Source organism: Larimichthys crocea, chromosome XVIII (genome assembly GCF_000972845.2).
Source record: "Larimichthys crocea isolate SSNF chromosome XVIII, L_crocea_2.0, whole genome shotgun sequence".
In the NCBI taxonomy this organism is placed as follows: Eukaryota; Metazoa; Chordata; class Actinopteri; family Sciaenidae; genus Larimichthys; species Larimichthys crocea.
The window spans coordinates 106,611-125,857 of record NC_040028.1 but is presented as its reverse complement, the minus strand read 5'-3'; the positions used below and the strand labels follow the sequence as shown (position 1 = coordinate 125,857).

The 19,247-nt window shown below is 40.8% G+C and overlaps 2 protein-coding genes across 4 annotated transcripts; both read right to left on the bottom strand.

The window, feature by feature from the left end:
- Positions 1-43: 43 nt before the first annotated feature.
- On the bottom strand, positions 44-9,144 carry si:ch211-67e16.4 (hypothetical protein). Of its 3 annotated transcripts, none has more exons than XM_010747738.3 (11): positions 9,080-9,144; positions 8,852-8,914; positions 5,019-5,502; positions 4,788-4,937; positions 4,411-4,652; positions 3,428-3,550; positions 3,240-3,327; positions 2,850-3,055; positions 2,643-2,729; positions 2,140-2,218; positions 44-1,224 (listed from the first exon to the last, which is right to left on the bottom strand). In XM_010747738.3, the coding sequence occupies exons 3-11, from the start codon at positions 5,455-5,457 to the stop codon at positions 950-952; spliced, it is 1,689 nt and encodes a 562-aa protein (XP_010746040.3). In that variant the 5' UTR covers positions 5,458-5,502; positions 8,852-8,914; positions 9,080-9,144; the 3' UTR covers positions 44-949. The 3 variants fall into 3 exon arrangements, with proteins under 3 accessions (XP_010746040.3, XP_019113111.2, XP_027146907.1); XM_019257566.2 differs by having other exon boundaries at positions 3,428-3,547; XM_027291106.1 differs by lacking the exon at positions 9,080-9,144 and having other exon boundaries at positions 8,852-9,034.
- A 3,492-nt stretch (positions 9,145-12,636) lies between these two features.
- On the bottom strand, positions 12,637-18,601 carry crfb4 (cytokine receptor family member b4). Its single transcript, XM_027291281.1, has 7 exons — positions 18,199-18,601; positions 17,775-17,898; positions 16,183-16,361; positions 14,628-14,782; positions 14,341-14,488; positions 13,818-13,951; positions 12,637-13,382 (listed from the first exon to the last, which is right to left on the bottom strand). The coding sequence occupies exons 1-7, from the start codon at positions 18,254-18,256 to the stop codon at positions 13,206-13,208; spliced, it is 975 nt and encodes a 324-aa protein (XP_027147082.1). The 5' UTR covers positions 18,257-18,601; the 3' UTR covers positions 12,637-13,205.
- Between the last annotated feature and the right edge of the window lie 646 nt (positions 18,602-19,247).

Genomic DNA, 19,247 nt, shown 5'->3' with positions numbered 1-19,247 from the left:
AGGAAGAGTCAAGCTCTGTTCAAATAAATGTTCAACACACTGATTATTCCAGATGCATTTATTGGAACCAAACAAGGCGCTAGGCTTCTCATTCTTTTTATATAAAGTTATTCTTCTGTTCTGTGAGTTGGACAAAGTACAAAATGAAAAGTATTTTTCTCAGTAGCAGCAGCCTTGACAGGTTTCTAGTAAACAACTCTACAAGTCAGTGTCTGTCAAAGACAGATTGTCAGAGAACATTTCTTTGCCCACATTAGTAAAGGTGTGTGTTACCTACACATTTCAACTCCACAACAAAGTGCACCAATTACACAATAATCACCCACACAATGCAAAACTGAACCTGTCAGGTACATGCATACTAAAAAATAAATTTCAATCAGATCAAACAATTTCACATTAAAATACATAAACATGTACAGAGTGAACTTATATATAACACACTTAGACATTAAATATAAATAACTTGTTTGTAACATTGTTTCCTGTGTATAGGAAGATTAGTTTATAACATTTTGAATGTTTTGATTTGATTTGAACGCATTAGATTTTATGTATTAGTTTACAGTGCTGGTCTCCTGATATTATGTGTAACTGATGTAAAATGTGGGTAAAAGATTTCCTATGACATATAAAAGCAAAGATGATCAGGTGCTCTGATTATTGTCTGTACATACGAGTCAGGCTAAAGTGCTTGCAAGTTTGGGCTCATGAAGATTCACCATGGAGGGAAACACTGTCATCTATCCTCATCTAAAAAAGTGAATTCAGTTTCAGCGTGCAGTCTCTGCTTTTTTATTGTGTCGCGAACTGTAAGTTCAGTTCAGTGTCTGCAAATGCACAATGTGTTTGATGGGCTGTGACGCCACTCAAGACACTCTGAAGATGAGTTCTTAAATAACAACGACATATCGAAATATCTGTGTGCATGGCTCCGATTTACAACACCTCACAGCAAGATGTCTGCGTCTGTCAAAGAGATACTCTGGTGCGACAGGTTGACCTGGGGGTAGGAAGAGGACGATGATGATGACGATGATGATGTCACTGTGTGCTGATGTGTAGCCATGTCGGGGCCTTTCAGGAGCAGAGGAGAGGAGGAGGAGGAGGTGGGAGGTAAGAAGGCCAGAGTGGCAGAGATGCTGTTTGCTGCTGACATGTTGAGGAAGCTGTCGGACTGAGGCAGTGCTGAGCTCTGTCTCTGCTGACTGCTGGAGGTGGCAGCTGAAACACAACATGCCAATTCTGTTGTTAAACAAGTAGCGAGTCATTAAAGAGCCTCACATTCCTGAGGAAACATATTTATTATTATTATTATTATTATCATATTTATTCAACTTAAACATTTCATACTCAATCATTTACACCCATCAAAAATCTTTCAGTCACAGAATGTTTTCTACTGTAGCCAGCCTCAGAAAATCCCGATCTGTTGTTCTACACGTTTTCTGGAAAAACAAAAAGCAACCCCAAGAAAAACTGTTCGATTTGAAAAATTTCTGTGGAAACTTTGGTTAGCCTTCGCCAGTACTTCAAGTGCTGTAAGGGAAATTATAAATTTCCACTGTGGACACTAATGGTTTGAAAAACAGCTCTGATCACAGTCACTACTACTGACACTGAGATCACAGTCCAGCTGCATAATGAAGTGGCTCATGAGGTAGAGTGGGTCGTCCACTAATCAGATGATCGATGATCAGTGAAAACATAATTCGAGCAGTTGAGTTAAATTGAAATTCACCCTCAGTACAGTTGTCGTGAACGAGGAAATGAGCTACAGAGACCAAACCAGTTTTTTGTACCAGGCTGTAAACATGTTTATTTCTGCTGTGACGTTGAACATTTTAACATGGAGAACTGCTTGACTTCAGAAACACAGAGGTTGATACTAAATATCACTTCATCACTTTATTGATTATGGAGATGACAAATGAACCTAGAAAAAATGACTTACCTACTACTTAACTACTTCAAACATATTCTCACTGCACACACACACACACACACACGCACACATCTACTGTCATGAATGGGTGTTTAGAAATGGAAGCATAAGTGAGGAAAACTATGTAAGTCAGGAGTGACACAGGCATGGGACAACTGGGACAGTTCAACAAACAAAACAGTGACTCATCTTACCACAAGGCATTCTGGGCTGCTGATGCTGGCTGCTGATGGGAAAGCCAGTTTGAGAGAGACCTGCAGCGCCGCCTAGGGCCTAAGAGTCAACAAGACAAAAATAAGATCCCTTTTGTTATCGGGAGGGAAGGATAAGTGATACTTGAGTCCGAGGGAATCCTAAGTGAGTAATCGTGAGGCATCGAGGTCACAGCTTATTAATTATTTAAAACCATGTAGTGGATACTGTGTAATTAGACCATAAAATCTTAAGTAGGACCTGCTGCTGTAATGTTAGTACAGCTATCACTTACAAGCTTGAGTCACTGACACTGCTCAAAATGAAGTTGCTTATGTCCATATCAACATCTCTAAACAACTAAAATGAATAGAAATCTGGAAGTCAACAAGAGCAAGACCTCAAATTTTCCTACAAAGGAATACTTTTTTTTTCTGCGTCATGGCTATAAGCCATTGTCTTACTGATCATTTACCCATTTTTGTGATAAGAAGGCATTACTGACCTGAGCCTGGTTCAGGCAGGCCTGGAGTTTCCTTTTTGCCCTCCACCTCGCCACCCTCAGTCTGGTCTTTTCTCGACGCTCTCGCACCTTCAACACAACAACATCAGTATATTTTACATTAAAAATAGGCAAGAAGAAGTAAGAGGAAATGTCCCTTTGCACACAGATTATTAGAATTGGAGGCCCTGAAGACCGAAGTTAACTAACCATGTCTGCCAGCAGAGGCTGAGGCAGCGTTTTCTCCAGCTCCCTGCGCCTGCTGAGGTTTCTCCGGCGGAGCTCGTTCCTACGCAGTTTATATTCTTCGTAGAGGCTGAGGTCTTTAGTCCAGGGCCGCACTGCCTGGCGGGGTGGAATGCAGGGTGGCAAGGAAACCATCGACATCAGGGAGGCTACAGGCTGAGTTGTTGCATCTGAGAGCACACACGAAATGTTTAGTACATAGATCGACATATCAGGTGACATCGTTGGTCTTCAGTTATTGATGCAGTGATTAATACTGCTTTTAAAGCGGAATCATATGCATGCAATCAACACTGCAAATGCAAGGTATTGTGCTCAGCTCTTAGATCTGACCATGCTCACTGATCTACTCACAGCTGCTTGGTCCGGCTGAGCTGAAGGCTATCATGTGATTTCTCTGGCTTGCTTGAAGTCCTGGCCACTCCACTGCTGAACTTTGAGCCTGCAAGAACAGAAAAAAAAAAAAACTTTAATCTCTAACACAGACTGTTTGGCACAACTTTGGAGAGAACACCGTTCTCAGGCTGTAACTCAAGCCTCACCTCAGACTCTGGAAGATGACCCTGCTGCGCCTGGCAGTCCAGCAGCAGGGTGGCCATCACCTCCTGCTCGTCCTCTGGCTCCTCTTTGATACAGATCACCTCCTCTGCCTCCTGCTTCACCTGCTTTATGAGGAGACAACAAAGTATAATACCTCCACCAGTTTGCTTCTGTCTGTCAGCAGTTTTAACGAGGTATTTTATTTTGAAAATCCACCAGATTCTCTCCAACAAATGATGTTGATTCAGCCAGACTTTATTTGGTCCATGTCTAAAAATAAATACATTGACATGTGATTTTATTGTTGTTCTTTATTTTTATTTTATGATTGCCAGTGCCATAAAGCAACAATGCTTGGGGATTTGTGGGCTTTTACATATTTGAAAAGAAAATATTGTACTGTAAGATAGTCTTTCTTTATTTTATAAAGTATCTACAATAAATATTAACCATAGAATAAAATCAAATCGTATTGTTCTTACACTGTATCGATTCGTATTGAATCAGTCTGTGATAAAAGTATATCGTTTTTGAATCGTATCGTAACCTGTGTATCTAGATGTGTATCAAATCGTTTATCACATAGAGATGTGCAACCCTAACTGTTATTATTATATATACTGTTATTAACAATAACACTACCATCATATCATCAGTACTATTACCATCATCTTGCCACTGCACCTTATCTACCTATTTATCTTGTGTCCTTGTCCCATTCTGTGTTTTTATTTTTCTACCTCAGTATTTTATTCTATTGTATTTGTATTGTATTCAAATATACTGGACTGCTATGACGACCTAATTTCCCTTCAGAGATTAATAAAGTCATCTATCTATCTTCGACATGCATCGAACTTTGAATCTCAACAATTTGGAGTTAAAAGTAAATAATAATCAAATGTTGCTTGTAGTCGTTTTCTCTGTTCTCAGGTCAGAGCACAAAGCAGTGACCCCACAGCGTGTGTTCTGTATGCGTTGTCACCTGTGAAGCAGAAGAGGGCAGAGTGGAGCTATCGGCCTGGGGGGAACCATCTGGGGACAACGAGTCAGCGAGCGGCTGCTGGCCTGGATCCACAGTTGGGGCCTTGACAGGAGGAGAGGTCACGACAGCATCCACGTCTTCTGCATGCGGCTGCACGCTAATGGTCCATTCACAGTCGTCCTCCTCCTGACTGTCATCCTTGCTGCTCTGAGCTGTGTCTTGCTCTGTGGGACAGAACAAAACTGCACAGACATAGACACGTGTTCAGTCTACTAAATCTGTGCAGCTATGGTATTTTGCTGAGGGCAGTGGAAGAGTAGCGCACACACACACACACACACACACACACACACACACACACACACACAGCTCTGTACCTGTGCTGCTGTCCACAGAGTCTACCGGTGTGTTCACTGAGAGTGAGACAGGCAGCAGCAAGTCAGATGGGTCGGAGCTGGCAACTCCCACATCTGAGTGACAGTGCACTCTGATCACATGTCTGCTTGTACTCTGTGGAGAGGTGCATTCTGGGAGGACAAACACAGGAAGGAGTGAGAGTCGTTGCAGTGGATGGAGAAGTAGAAGCCAGTCATTTTCGTAGTCGTTACCTTGATTGATTCTCGTTAGTGGTCCCTCGGAGGAGCTGGTCTGCGTGGAGCACAATGGAGAGGACTCAGTGCAGGAAACACCCACACTGCTTCTCTGCGCTTGGTGGAAGGAGGACGGGTGGATGCGGACCAGATTGGAGGCAGAGGCCCTCTGCTGTAGCTCCTCCTCCACTCCCTGTCTGTAGTACTTCAGCTTCAGCTCGGTGTAGCGCAGCTTAGCTCGGATGTTGTCGTTCTCCTTCTCTTTCAGGGCCTTTTCCCTCTGCAGTGCCATGATGTCCCTCTTCATCAGCACCACTTGGGCTTTCAACTCCTCGAATTTGACTCCGACCACTTTGAGCATCTCAGCCAGCACCGTCTCCACGGCTCCATTCACCGCTCGCTCGACCACGGCGCCCATCTGGCCTCGAATCAGTGACACGGCGATGCTGACGTCCATTTTTGAAGAAAGACCACTGACCCAAAATGGCTGGAGATGTTTTACCTGCTCACACAGTCACATCACGGTTACATTGTTGTCATTCAGTAATGTGCAGAAAACAAACAAACAGCACAGCAGGGAGAGGAAGAGGATATCTAACCTTTCATGACCATGATCACATTCATCATCTTCATTTCATGATATGTTATACCTGGGTTTATGCAGGAATCCTGAGGTTAAATTTAATACCATTTAATACATTTTTAATACCTTCTAAATATTTAAAACCTCAACACAAGTCAACGCAAAAACAGGATCGATAAATGGGAGGGCACACACACTGTTACTGTCAATCCCTTAGTTATTTACATTCATATTTAGTCATTTAGTGACTTTCAGAGAAGATGCGATGGCTGCAGTAGAAGTTTGACTGGTGGTTTGACTCGGTTGGCATACCAGCAGCACAGAAATTTGATATTAATGGCTGCTCTCCCATCAAGCTGTCAGTCAAGTGAACACTGTAGAGAGATCCAACTACATCATTTGAGTTACGCTACTTGACATCTGCTAAAGAAATGACACAATGCATAAGAGTTAAACAACACTCCACACATAACCATGATCTGTAATGAAGACATCGAGTGTTTTACAGGAGGATGCTTGTGAACAGCTGTTCTATTCACACTTTTCTTTTTTGTCTTTTCAATCTAATTTTCAGTCTATGAAATCAAACTTTTGTTTCAAGTTTTACTCCAGCAATTAACCATGTACAGAACTTTTCAGTATTCAGTGATGTTGTAGCCTCACACTAAGCCCAAACGTCTTGAGACTAATTACAAAGTTTCAGAGCGTTCCTGTAACCATGGTAACTCACAGTGCCGAAGGAGAGGGAGCGACGCTGAATGCCGTTTTTACACGATAATGTCAGGACAAAGTCCAGAGAAGAGTCGTTGTTTCACACATGAAGCAACAACAGGAAACTCTCGGTGTCAGACGAGTTTTTTAAAATGACGTCACAGCTCTGTGACAACCGATGCTCCGTGTTTAGATCCCGGCCTAGTGTGGGTCACATGTACACTTTAAACACCACTGGCTGTGTGACAATCTGCCAATGAAAACATCACCCCCCTCCTTGGATATACACTGATCTCATAAATGGCCTCTGTGAACTCTGAATCAGTGTTTTTCAATCCTGGTCTTCGGGGAACGCCTCTCAATCAGACAATAAATACCTTTTAATACTCTTTAAGGGCCTTCATTTTCCCTAAGTTGATTTTCTACCTTTTAATACTTTTGAATACCTGGCGGACACCCTGTACACACAACAGCATGAATGACAACAAATAGATCAGAACTCTGCATTCGTTCATACACACACGTATTTGGATTGTTAGAAAGTTTCTTAAATGTTTGTTTTTTTTTCCCTGCAGGGTGACATCAAGTAAAAATTAAACATAGTGTATCTCCACCAATCTCCACCCATCCAAATATAAAACATGTAAGAGAGTGTAAGACAAACCTGGACTCTGGTCAAATAGTATTTTTATTTTTGCTCAGGAAGATTCTTAACTGAGTGAAATGACCCAGAAGTGGTGATGGCAGCACGACACTGAAGCTTCGATACACATTCAAACCCTGAACTACAATTTCACAGAACCACTGCCTGGTGCGAAAACAAAAACACGTGACATATGACTTGCTGGGATGAATCACCTGACTGGTTTGCGGTCAAATCAGGTGATTCGCTGGCACTGCCTCGTCTCGGTTCTGACAGGTGACAGGTTGAGACACATCTTTAAAATGAGAAAACCATTTTTATGCACACCAGCCTCATCAGTTCCTTGTGAGCGAGTGTTTTCAAAATATGGAGAAATTGAGCAAAAAAAAGAAACCAACTTAATCCAAAAATAATGTATCAGTAAAAATCTTGTCCCCCATCCTATTACATAATCACCCTCTGTCATGGTTACACAAGCACACCTATTGTCATAGCTTTACCACCTAAACCTATTACATATTTTCCCAGCACTCTCCTCAATAACACAATACACAATCCTCTCATCTCTCTCACTCATCTTTATTCGTCAGTCAAACATAATAATCAGTCTGTGTGTCCACCAACTAGCCTGCCTAACTTCACTGCAGCCTGGCACTTCTCATTTTCCAAACAGCTGGCTCAGCTGGTTCAGTGCTTCACAAAAGCTTCACTTGCCCATCCTTACCCAGAAGTATTTACGCAGCAGCCATGATAAGAGCTGTTCTAATTAAGTAAATCAGGGGTCTTCAATCAGGGGTCCGTGACCCCTAGGGGGTCCGCAGAGGTACTGCAGGGGGTCCAGCAATATTTGTAATAACTGACAATTTTTCACAGTAAAGTAATTTGTGAGAATTAAAAAAATATAACAAAACTGATAATGAGTAAACTGCAAGCATTAATATGCAATAAAAAGCTACTTTTGACAAAAACTATTACTATTTATATATTATGTATAAATGATTCCATTTACGCCTGAATGTTTCATCAATCATAAACACATATAGGCTGATAACCCAGCATATAAACAGGTTAATGAGGTGAAATAAAAGGTGAATAAAGTAAATATAAAAGTTGTTATAAGCCAAGCTTAAAATGTGACACGTGTTCTGTTTGTCTCTCGTCCAAGGGGTCCTTGAGCTGAAACAGGTTGAAGACCCCTGCTCTAAATGTTCAGGGAGCTTCAGCCACTCCCAGCTCCTTATGCAGGGGATTAAAAAGGAATTAAAAAGTATTTCATGTCTGATTGAGAGGTATTATTTTTATGGAATAGAATAGCACGTGAGTTTGTTTGTTAAAAGTTCTCATGTTGAGACTCGGTTTGTCAGGTTTGATCAGGTTATGTCAGGTTATGTCAGGTTATGTCAGGTTATGTCAGGTTTAGTCAGGTTTAGTCTCCTGTCGCTGCTTCATGTCCGGACTTCACTCAGCATCGCTCCCTCTCCTCCGGTACTGTGAGTTACCATGGTTACGGGAACGCCCTGAAACGTTGTAACGAGTCTCAATAAGAAGTTTGTGCTCAGTGTGAAGCTACATCACTGAATACTGAAAAGGCAATATGCGTTGAGGCTTTAAAAAGGTATTAAATGGTATTAAACTGAAGCTCAGGATTCCTGCATGAATTCTCCTTCACATCTTTCCTTGACCTCGTTACGTTTTCCATCGAGGTCAGCGAAGTGTTTAGGAAAGGACGTAGGAAGTCGTTTGACTGCTGTGACGTGGACATCTGACATAACAACATTAACGAGGGCTCAGTCCCATTTAGTGTCCTGGTAACAGTGACAGTGAACCAGCACGGACAGAAACAGGCCTCCCAGGCTAACAGACACATATTAAAGTAAATTAAAGTAAAATCATGACAGAGACATGTTTACTCACCGTGTGTGCTCCTTTATGATCTTGTTTAGTCCGTTAGCTCAGCTGCTAACGTCACGCTAGCTTCTGTAACAGATCACAACATTCATAACATCAGCGAGCTTTCTCTAACTACTGCTACACATCATGTTTCTATTGCATAGCTAGACTGCGTTTATTAAAAAGCTAATAACAATAAGATGATTTCATTCTGAAAAAAGGCTTCTTTCAGTATATATATTTGAGAGCTACCTGAACAGCAGCGTGTGTTTGCTATCACAACAGTGACGTTACAGAAAGTGTTTCCGGGGTCAAAGGTCATTGAAGAAAACCGGCGAGCAAAGCTCGTCTATTACAAAGATGATCCCTCTGTGGTGAGATGACTGCCTCTACTTCTGTTCTCTTCTCAGTTCGCTTCCGACTACAAACACTGATTTGTCTGAGCGACTCTATCATGAATGTCTGAAACGCGATCATTTATACTGTTAAAACCTGAAAGGTTGGACCAAGGTTGGAAACCGCCTCTCATTCTTAATGTACGCATACTTACAATGTCATGCACAGTGCTCTGTAACAATAGGATCTCGCCAGGTCTCAAATCATGTAAAGGAGCCATATTCCTCAGTCTGTCCGCTCTCAGCACATCTTTCCTCATTCAAACAAAGAGTGTAAGGTTATTACAATAAACCTTTCAAGTTTTAACAATATAAATGATCACCTTATAACGATACCTTTTTATTTTTCTAGTGCATACTTTCTTTTTATTGAAGTTTTCAGGGTTTTTAACAATAAATAAACAAAGAATATTAACAGACAGGTTGACATGGGCTATACATTAGTGCAAAATTAAATGTACTTGATGTACAGACAACAAATCCCTTAGAAGTCCAACTTTCCCAGTATTTTGTATATTACTCAACCTGTAGTCTTGAGGAGAAGGTCAGTTTTTCTGTATATTGTATTTCATCATCCAGTTGTTCCTTGATGGTAGGTTTGTCTGCAGCCATTTCTGTGTAATGGCCTTCTTGTTCGCAGCCAAGACCACTTTATAAAGATAGTTGTCCTGGGCCATAAATCCAACTGGGATTTTACCCAGGTACTGGGTGACAAAAGAAAAATCAACTTCTAGTCCAAAGATTGTCTGTATTTCTCCAGCAAATTCTTGGCAATATGATTAAATAAGGGGGCAGGCCCAGAATATATGGAAATGGTCTGTCATTGACTGCCCGCACTGTCTCCAGCATTTATCCTGTCCCTGGAAACCTTGCTGCTTGAATTTTAATTTTGGAGTCACAAAAAATCTTATTATGCTCTTTAAACAAAATTCTCACCAGGCTCTCAAGTTGGTGGTCTTAGCCTGACCCTCCCAAATATCTCAAATACACTCATCTTCAGTTATCTCCAGGCCAGACTCTCTCCCCCATTTCTGCTTAACCTGGGAGGTAGAATGGTTCCTGGATTTTGTGGTCTTTTATAAATTTGTGATATTGAATGTTTACCATCTTTGGCCTTATATGCATTTGATTACTGATCAAATTGAAGTCATTATTGTTTATTTGTTTGATTTCCTTGTTGAAGTAGTCTCTGACCTGGAAATATCTGAACCTATCTTCTCTTCCCAGTCTGTAAGGTTCTGAGATGTGAATGAAAGACTCTAGGCCATACTTACCAGCTCTAGTGCAGTAGGCGGTTATACCAGTGCATGCCCACTGCCTGAATCACATAACTTGACCCAATGGTATAAACTCTGAATCATAAGCCACACATTTCAATATTTTTGCATATTTCTCAAGTTGAAGTTTTTTACATGTTTTGAACCACACCTTAAGGGGAGTCCTGGTCCAGTGGTTTAGTTTATACAGGTAAGGGTCATGGTGCTTCAGATTGCATTAATTCCAAATCTTTCCATTTGGCTGAGTAGTTACACTAGCATATTAGTGGTCTAAGCTGGGTAGCAATGTAACGCTGTCTTATTTCAACTGCAGTCTACACATAGACGAAGATTTCTCCGGGCCACAGTAGCCATACTAATTGCACCGTAAGAATCTGTATTCACTGCACACTCGACAGAACCACTCCAAAACTGTACACATATCCCATTAACCTGGAAGTTGAATCATCTCGTTCCCACTGATGTACATTTTGTAGTTACCTTTACTCCACTACTTTTGAAGTATTGGACTTTTTACTGCCCTACATGAACCTGACAGCTGTTATCTTACCAGTTACTCTGCAGGTTTTGATTTTACAAACACATCAACAAAAAAAATATAAAGCATTTTTATAGATTACACAACTCAGTAATGTGAAGTATTTTAATGATCTGAATCAACTACAGTATTAAAATACAGCCTACATCTGCACAATACATCTTGTTGTTAATACTTTAGGTATAAATACTAATGCTAATACTAATTTAAACAGAAATGAGCAAATATCACAACTGTGACTTTGAAGAACATGGAAAGATGTCTGTGAGGTGATTTAACAACAGACCTCAGCTGCTAGTTGCTGGTTTGGACAACAGGTGGTACTGCTGCTTCAACAATAAGTACTCAGACAGACAGCACACAGGGAGATAAGTTGGGGTCAAACCTGTGATATGGACACAGCTAAAAGACATCAACATAAATATTAAGTTCAGCTGCTGAAACAGGAAGTTTGACATTTTATTAACCTCTTCAAATCCAATTTTCTCCTTATATTTCCCCTGAGCTTTAAAGCTGGAAAACTGTTGTAGTAAAATATTTAACCACCATCTTTTTTTTTTTATTATTTCCACTGGTGAACAGTCAACAAGTAAATTTACTCAAGTACTGTACTTTAATACAATTTTGAGGTACTGTGTTACTTTTCCCAAGTAGTCAATTTAATGCTACTTTACTAAACAAAATTTATTTAGTTAGGTTTTAGTTAGTTAGTTAGTTAGTTAGTTAGTTAGTTAGTTAGTTAGTTAGTTAGTTAGTTAGTTTTATAACTAAACATGTAATCAGTGTTGGGTTGTGCATGATATGACAACACTGCTGATGAGATCTTCAGAGTCATGGAGAACAGGTGTGGGGTCTTCATCACTGGAATGCCCACAGCCATCCACTTCAAGCAACAGCAGTAGGTAGTTCTAGTAGGGGCTCCTGGTACCGGCATGCCAGTACCTCCCTCCAGCAACCACAGAAAGCAGCTGTGGCTTGGAGGTATAGCAGGCAAGATGCTGAACCCCAAATTGCTTCCGAAGGCTGCGCCATTGGGGTGTGAAAGTGTATGAATGGTCCTAAAACTGATGAGCAGTTGGCACCTTGTATGGCAGCTAATGCCATCAGTGTATGAATGTGTGTGAATGGATGAATGAGATATGTATGTAAAAGTGCTTTGAGTGGTCGGAAGACAAGAAAGGCGCTATATAAGTAGTGTCCATTTACCAATTACTATTTTACAAGAGTTCACTCTAGCAGGGCCTCCTGGCACTGGGATGCCAGCCCCTTTAGCTATCTACTTCCACTGAATACAGAAGCTTGCTCTTACCTGGGCTTCTGGCACCGGAGTACAAGCACACACAACCATCATCTTCAAGCAACTGCAGCAGGTTGTTCTAGGAAGGATTCCTGGCACCAGAAACAGTCAGCTTTAGTTGTGACACCAGGTTCATTCATCTCCTAGTGTCACGAGTCCCAGCTTCTCATGTCAGCTAAAACCTTTGGCACTGAGCTGTTAGTGCAACATTTTTTGTTACGAAGTAAACAAAAGAAATAAAGTCTCATTGATTGAGACATACTTTGTGCAATTAAAAATACACATAATAAACGCAACTTGCAGCAGATGTTTAAAATAATTATTTTATTGAAGTTGAACATTAATGTGTAAACCTTTGAGCTAAAAAAACACTTTTATCACCTTTGAATTCTGAACCTTCATATTGCCGCAATGAGGCATTTGAAACAGCTTCATGTATGTGCCTGATGAATAACTTATTGATTATGCAGTTTAGTCCACATTCATCATATAGAATCATACATCTTCTAGCACAATGGCACCTTAAATACTTTAGTGTGGGCAGCTCCTCTGGGCGTGCCATGCTTCTTCAGTTAAGTACTGTATTTTGACTGCACAGCACAACAAGTTCACCTGGATGAGGTATCAATCCTGTATCTAAACGTCTCTGTGGATTTGCCACACAATCACTTCAAAGTAACAGCTGCTCCCGAGGAATTTTACGGACTGCTGCAGAATTAAAACTCGAGCAAGAATGGCCTCTTTCACCGTTTCTCAGTGTCTTTAAAGTTGGCCCTGCTGAAAATCCCCAGAAGTCCCTGCAGGATGCAGATCGGCTCTTCTTCATCGCCCCTGTGCTTTTCTGTGCCTCTCTCCTCTTTCTCCTCTATCTCTACCCGACTGAGATGTCAGTCTCTTTGCTGCGGTTAGTCCCTGCTGCCTCTGGAGGGCACCCTTCCTCCACAGTCTGGTCGTCTGCAACAATGCAGACTTGGTCGTAGAATTCTTCAGGTGGGTGGGAGTTCCGTATGGCTGTGTAGACGGATGAGTTGGGGGGCGCCACCAGATACTGTGGGGAAGGAAAGAGCCAAAGATTCAGGTTTGCGTCAAGCTCATTAACCTCTTCCACTCCAAAAGTATAAATCACATAGAAGTGGTTTACATCAACTGAAAGCTGGAACCTGAACATTAATTTGACTTTTGTTTTGTTTATTCAAATATTAAAAGTTTAGAGTGTATAAATGGTAGATGGACTGAATGCATAAAGTGTCTGTCTAGTCTCTGACCAATCAAGGTGCTTTTTACAGTATACATCACATTTACCCATTCATACACACACATTCATACACTGATAATGAGAATTTAGTAACTGAGTAACTGGGAACTGGGAACATCCACACACACACACACACACACACACACACACACACACAGACAGACGACAGTCTTTTGGAGCAGTTACAAACAAACTCAAACACACACAAATGCACATAAGCATACACACCTGAGGCAGCGCATCTTTTGGACAGAGAAAGTGTGATATACTTTTTCGATACACCACCGCAACCACCACCAGAGTCACCACCACTGCCAGGAACACAAATGTCACCAAGGCTGCCACCCACGGAGCCTCTTCTTCTGCGAAATAATGAGACCAAGATCAAGATTAAGTATCAGTATGATTTTATATAACTCAACATTGTCCAGCAATATATTAGAAAAAAAAACAAAAAAAAAAAAAAAAAAAAAAAAAATATTCAAAATATATAATATATATATATATATATATTAGATTATTAGAAACACCTAGTAAGTATGCTTCCAAAAAGTGCTTAAAATTGAAAAAGAGTCAACAAAAAGTTGAAATTATACATTCACAAAGCTCTGATGCAACATGATAAAAACACATTTTCCAGAGCAATCCACTGAGCTTTGTTTACAATGGTGGATTTGAGGATTCACGACAGACAACCTTCTACAAATTGATTTTAAAAATCCTGCCTTTGCTGAGAGCTAAACATGCTTACTCTTGGTGGTTCTCTCACAGACAGCTCTGCTGGGCTTGTTGTTGAGGTTCCTGACTGTCTCAATTTGGACTTGGACACAGTATGTGGTCCAGAGGTCCAGGTCAGTCAGAACTACCCGGTTTTGGAGTATGTCTTTGATAGTTTTGGCCTGTGGGAAGCAACAGAGATGTGGTAAGGTGTGCGCAGTCTGGGTTAAACCTCCAAGTCTAAAGTCTCCCTCTTTCCAGCATACTACACAGGAACCACAAAAATATGAAACAGACAGCACTTAAACCAATTCATCCTACCTTTCCATTCTGGCCGTCCTTCCAGTAGGTAATGCTGTAGGTGGCGAATTTGAAAATATTTCTGAATGCTGAGATCTTGAACACTGGATCCTTAATGCTGACTTCGATAGTAGCCCCATTGGAGAAAAGAGTGACGTTGGGCGAACCAATGATGGCTGAGGAAGAGAGAGAGAGAGAGAGAGAGAGAGAGAAATAGTTGGTGTGACAAATTATCAATTCATCATTGCAGCTTTAGTTTACTGACTTGAGTCCTTGAAGCTCAGCATGCCTGTATCATCACGGTTCCCACACGTTCTTAAACATCAAGGATTTCAAGGGATTTTCTGGGGACCAATTCCTTTTAAATTCAAGGACCCAATGTGGTAGTTTGAGATGGATCACGGTTACTGTTACGACACTCTGTTGGAATGTTTTTATGTTTTAAATTAGTGAGTTAGTTTGCATGGTTTCTTTCCTTCACATTCACAAACATTCAAGCATTTTGGACTTGTTATCTGAAACAGAACCATAAAAAGTACTGCTACAGCTGGAGAGAGTTATCACCAGTATCAAGAAAGCCATTGAATTAAGGAAATGTAAAGCTATTTTCTGATTGTTACGTTTCACACACATGGTTGACATACACATCATAAAAAAGTTGTGGTTAATGAGCTAACCACCAGCAGCCAGTCACAGAGCAACACCAATATTAATGTAGAGTTGTGTTTGTGTCACCAGATAAATGTTCTCTGTCTGGTTTTCAGTGTCCGCCATCTCCGGAAGGAAATAGCCTCTTTAGCTGCTAAATGTTCCACTATGTAAACCAGCTTATCTCAACTTTTCTGCTGCGACTATAAACAAGAAATAAAATAAAATAACTATAAGGCCAAACCAAAACTAAAAAGTTGTGGGATTAAGACAAAACATTGAGCTGAAAGATGCTAAAATGCAGGGGGGACTGCAGAGATGGGTTAATGGGTTGATCAATTGACCCATTATTCATATAAAAAGTACTGATTAGTGCAGCTTTAATTGTTCTGTTTTTTATTGTTGTTATTTGAATATAACAAAGGCTAATGCCATCTTCAGTTTCTGGTGAGTGAACATTGTCAACTAACTAAGGAAACGTTTAATGGACAAGTGTGTAGGATTTCGTGACATTTAGTTCAGTTGCAGATTGCTACCTTCTCGCCTTTTACTCCCCTTACAAATGTCAAGGAGGTGGCCACAAAACTGAATAATGTGAATAATCCGAAAGGCAGCTAGCATTAGAGTTAAATTTGTCTGCTCTATTAAGCTTGTGGTTCAGCAAGACAGACTCCACCACAATCCTTGGCTACACCCCCGACATGGAATATAATTTCAAAGTAACAAGGTGATTTTAAAAAATTGAAAACATAGTTATGCAAATTCCCCTAAGTCTTACACACTGGACCGTTAAGCACTAAAAGTCCACTTCAAGATAATTGATTACAAGATAATATTTTTGTGAAAACATCTACAGTATTTGCTGTGCAGTTTTGAACACTTGTATGTGCAGCGAAAAGCCACGAAAGCTCGGACAATCTCTACTCACTCTCTTTGTCCAAGGTAACCTCGTTACTTTCCACCCAGGCAGATCTCTCTTGCCCCAGCTGTGCCCACACTCTACCGGTATACTTTCCATGTTCACTGATGGAAAGGTTGAGGCTGGTGAAGTCACATTTAAGAGCGGAGATGTCTACACAGCCCAATTTGGATTGTGTGACTGGGGTGCTGTAGACAAAACACAATGCTGGTATTACAGATTTGATAAATATGAGCTGAGAACACATTATTACCACTTTGTACCATAACACACACAATACTGTTCAAAAGTTTGGGCCCATGTTTTTAAAAGAAAAGCATTAGGTTTTTTTGTTCATAAAAATAACCCCAGATTGATCAAAAATACAGTGTAGACATTGTAAATAGTATAAACGACTGATTTGTAATGGAATATCTACATAGGTGTACAGAGCCTCATTATCAGCAACCATCACTCCTATGTTCCACTTGAATGTTGTGTTCATAAATACTAATTAATACATACAAAATTAATGATTATTAAATGGCTAATTCATCATTATAAACCCCTTTTGCAATCACGGTAGTATAGCTGAAAACTGTTGATTAAAGAAGCAATAAAACTGTCCTTCATTAGACTGTGGGTTCCATTACAGACTCAAAATGGCCAGAAACAAAGAACTATCTTCTGAAACTCATCAGTCTGTTCTTGTTTTGAGAAATGACGGCTGTTCCATGTTACGTGGTAAGTTAGTAGTGCTAAAAACTTTTTTTTTTCCTGCCTCAGAATGCTATCTAGCAGATAGCTGTAAACCGGCTGTGTATGCAAATTCACCAATATGCACTCTGCTATCTCTCTTTGTCTGCCATTTTTATGTGTGTGTGTAGGTCAGCAAAATGTGCATTTCAGGACACAACAAAGTGTTTGCTCATTAACCATGAGTCACTACTCATGTACTCATGTGTATCATTCCTCTTTCTTTCCCAGAAGAGAAGCTACTTCTGTACAGTACACGTCGTTGCTGATAAGAGGAATGCAGTCACACTTTCTGTGCTGGAGCGTCAGAGGGGCAAGCTCCACAGCTTGTTTATCCTCCGACTTTGGCAGTTAGTTAAATTGTGCTCCTGATAAAAATCTAGCTGTTAAAAATCCAAACACAAGGCAAACGCAGCCAACCTCTCTCAGCCACATTGACCACATTTCCAATCACTGAGATCGTTTTGCCTGTCTGATCACAGCACTTAAGAGAATCACAGTGTACAACGGTGTACAATGATACTCGACTCATATGCAAAACAGCCCTGAAGCCACCACGTTCCTGTAAGTAAAAGATTTATAGACTAACTTTGGTAACTTTGACAGTAAATTTGTCAGGCTGGACAAAAAAGAAACCGACGTGAATTTAAAAACTACAATGTTTTCATTATTTTCTAATATTCAACAGAAAATCTGATTAATCGAATGACTGATAATGAAAATAATCCACACCTGCAGCTCTAGAGATCAACTGTAGCCTGAACACAAAACGGTCTTTTATGGCTGTGCGGCAATAAAACCTGCTGACAAAGGAGTGTTTGGTGAAGCAGAGAGGGTTATTGGTGCTCAGGTTAGTGTTGACTCACTAGTACTCAGTTGTGTAAAGCAGGCCGCTGGGTGCCCCTTCAGGTGGATCCCACCTCAACACCAGATCCATGTTACAGGAGGTCAGGCTGACATTTGTGGGTCCACTGAGGACTCCTGACACCACTGCACAGTCCAAACCCAAATAAAAAAGATGCATGAAGTTATTGAATTATCACAGATACACTCATATTCTGATCATATAATTATGCAATGTCATGATCTGGGCACTCTTTACTGAAATCTGTGATCTGGATGTTGTATGTCTTCCACACACACACACACACACACACACACACATAAGTAAAAAAAAAAAAAAAAAAAAAAAAAATTTGCTTTCAGTTCAGTCGTTCAGTCTTTTAGACTTGGACGACAATAATAACCGGTGCACACGCAGTTTAATGATTAACGAAGACAAATAATTACCTCTGGATCCACATAGTGTTGAAAACGTCAGGATAAAAGCACAAATAGTAGCTGACATGTTATCCGGGACGTTGTCAGTTTACACCGTAGTCCAGCTGAGTAGTGTGTGTGTGTGTGTGAGAGAGAGGATCTGTTTCACTTGTATTTCCTGGTAGCTTGAGAGCTGGGGAAGTCCGCGGAAACGAAACTCCTTCCTACACAGAAACTTCGGTGCTTCAAGGAATCAGCCGACCGCGGAGAGAAGTGGCGCTCACGTTCATTTAGTCCTTTTAAACAAGCTGTCATTACAGACTGTATAACACCTGGATGTTGTGTCCGTGACATCACCCGCAGGTTGCTGAAGAGCCGGTGTGTGGAGGTCGGTGTGGTGGTGGCACGGTGCCCAGAGCCCAGCGCCACCTTCCGGCTTGAGGCGGAGCTGACTGAAGCCCGGCCACCTGTGACGACGCTCACCTGTCAATCAAAGCCTAACTTTAAGTCTTAATATAATTTGAGCAGTGAGTTCTATAAAAAATTCACCCTCAGTACAGTTGTCATGAACGGGCAAATTAGTTATAGAGACCAGAACAGGTTTTTGTACCAGGCTGTAAACATGTTTATTTCTGCTGTGAAGTTGGACATTTGAACATGGGGACTTATGGAGACTGACTTGTTCTGTAACCAGACTCAAGTGAACATTTGAGGAACTGCAGTTTCTGTCACTTAAACATTGACTGCACTTCATAGCCACAGAGGTTGCTGCTCGGTTATGTTGACTCGCACTCTGCCGGTATACTTTCCATGTTCACTGATGGAAAGGTTGAGGCTGGTGAAGTCACATTTAAGAGCGGAGATGTCTACACAGCCCAATTTGGATTGTGTGACTGGGGTGCTGTAGACAAAACACAATGCTGGTATTACAGATTTGATAAATATGAGCTGAGAACACATTATTACCACTTTGTACCATAACACACACACTACTGTTCAAAAGTTTGGGGCCCATGTTTTTAAAAGAAAAGCATTGGGTTTTTTTGTTCATAAAAATAACCTCAGATTGATCAAAAATA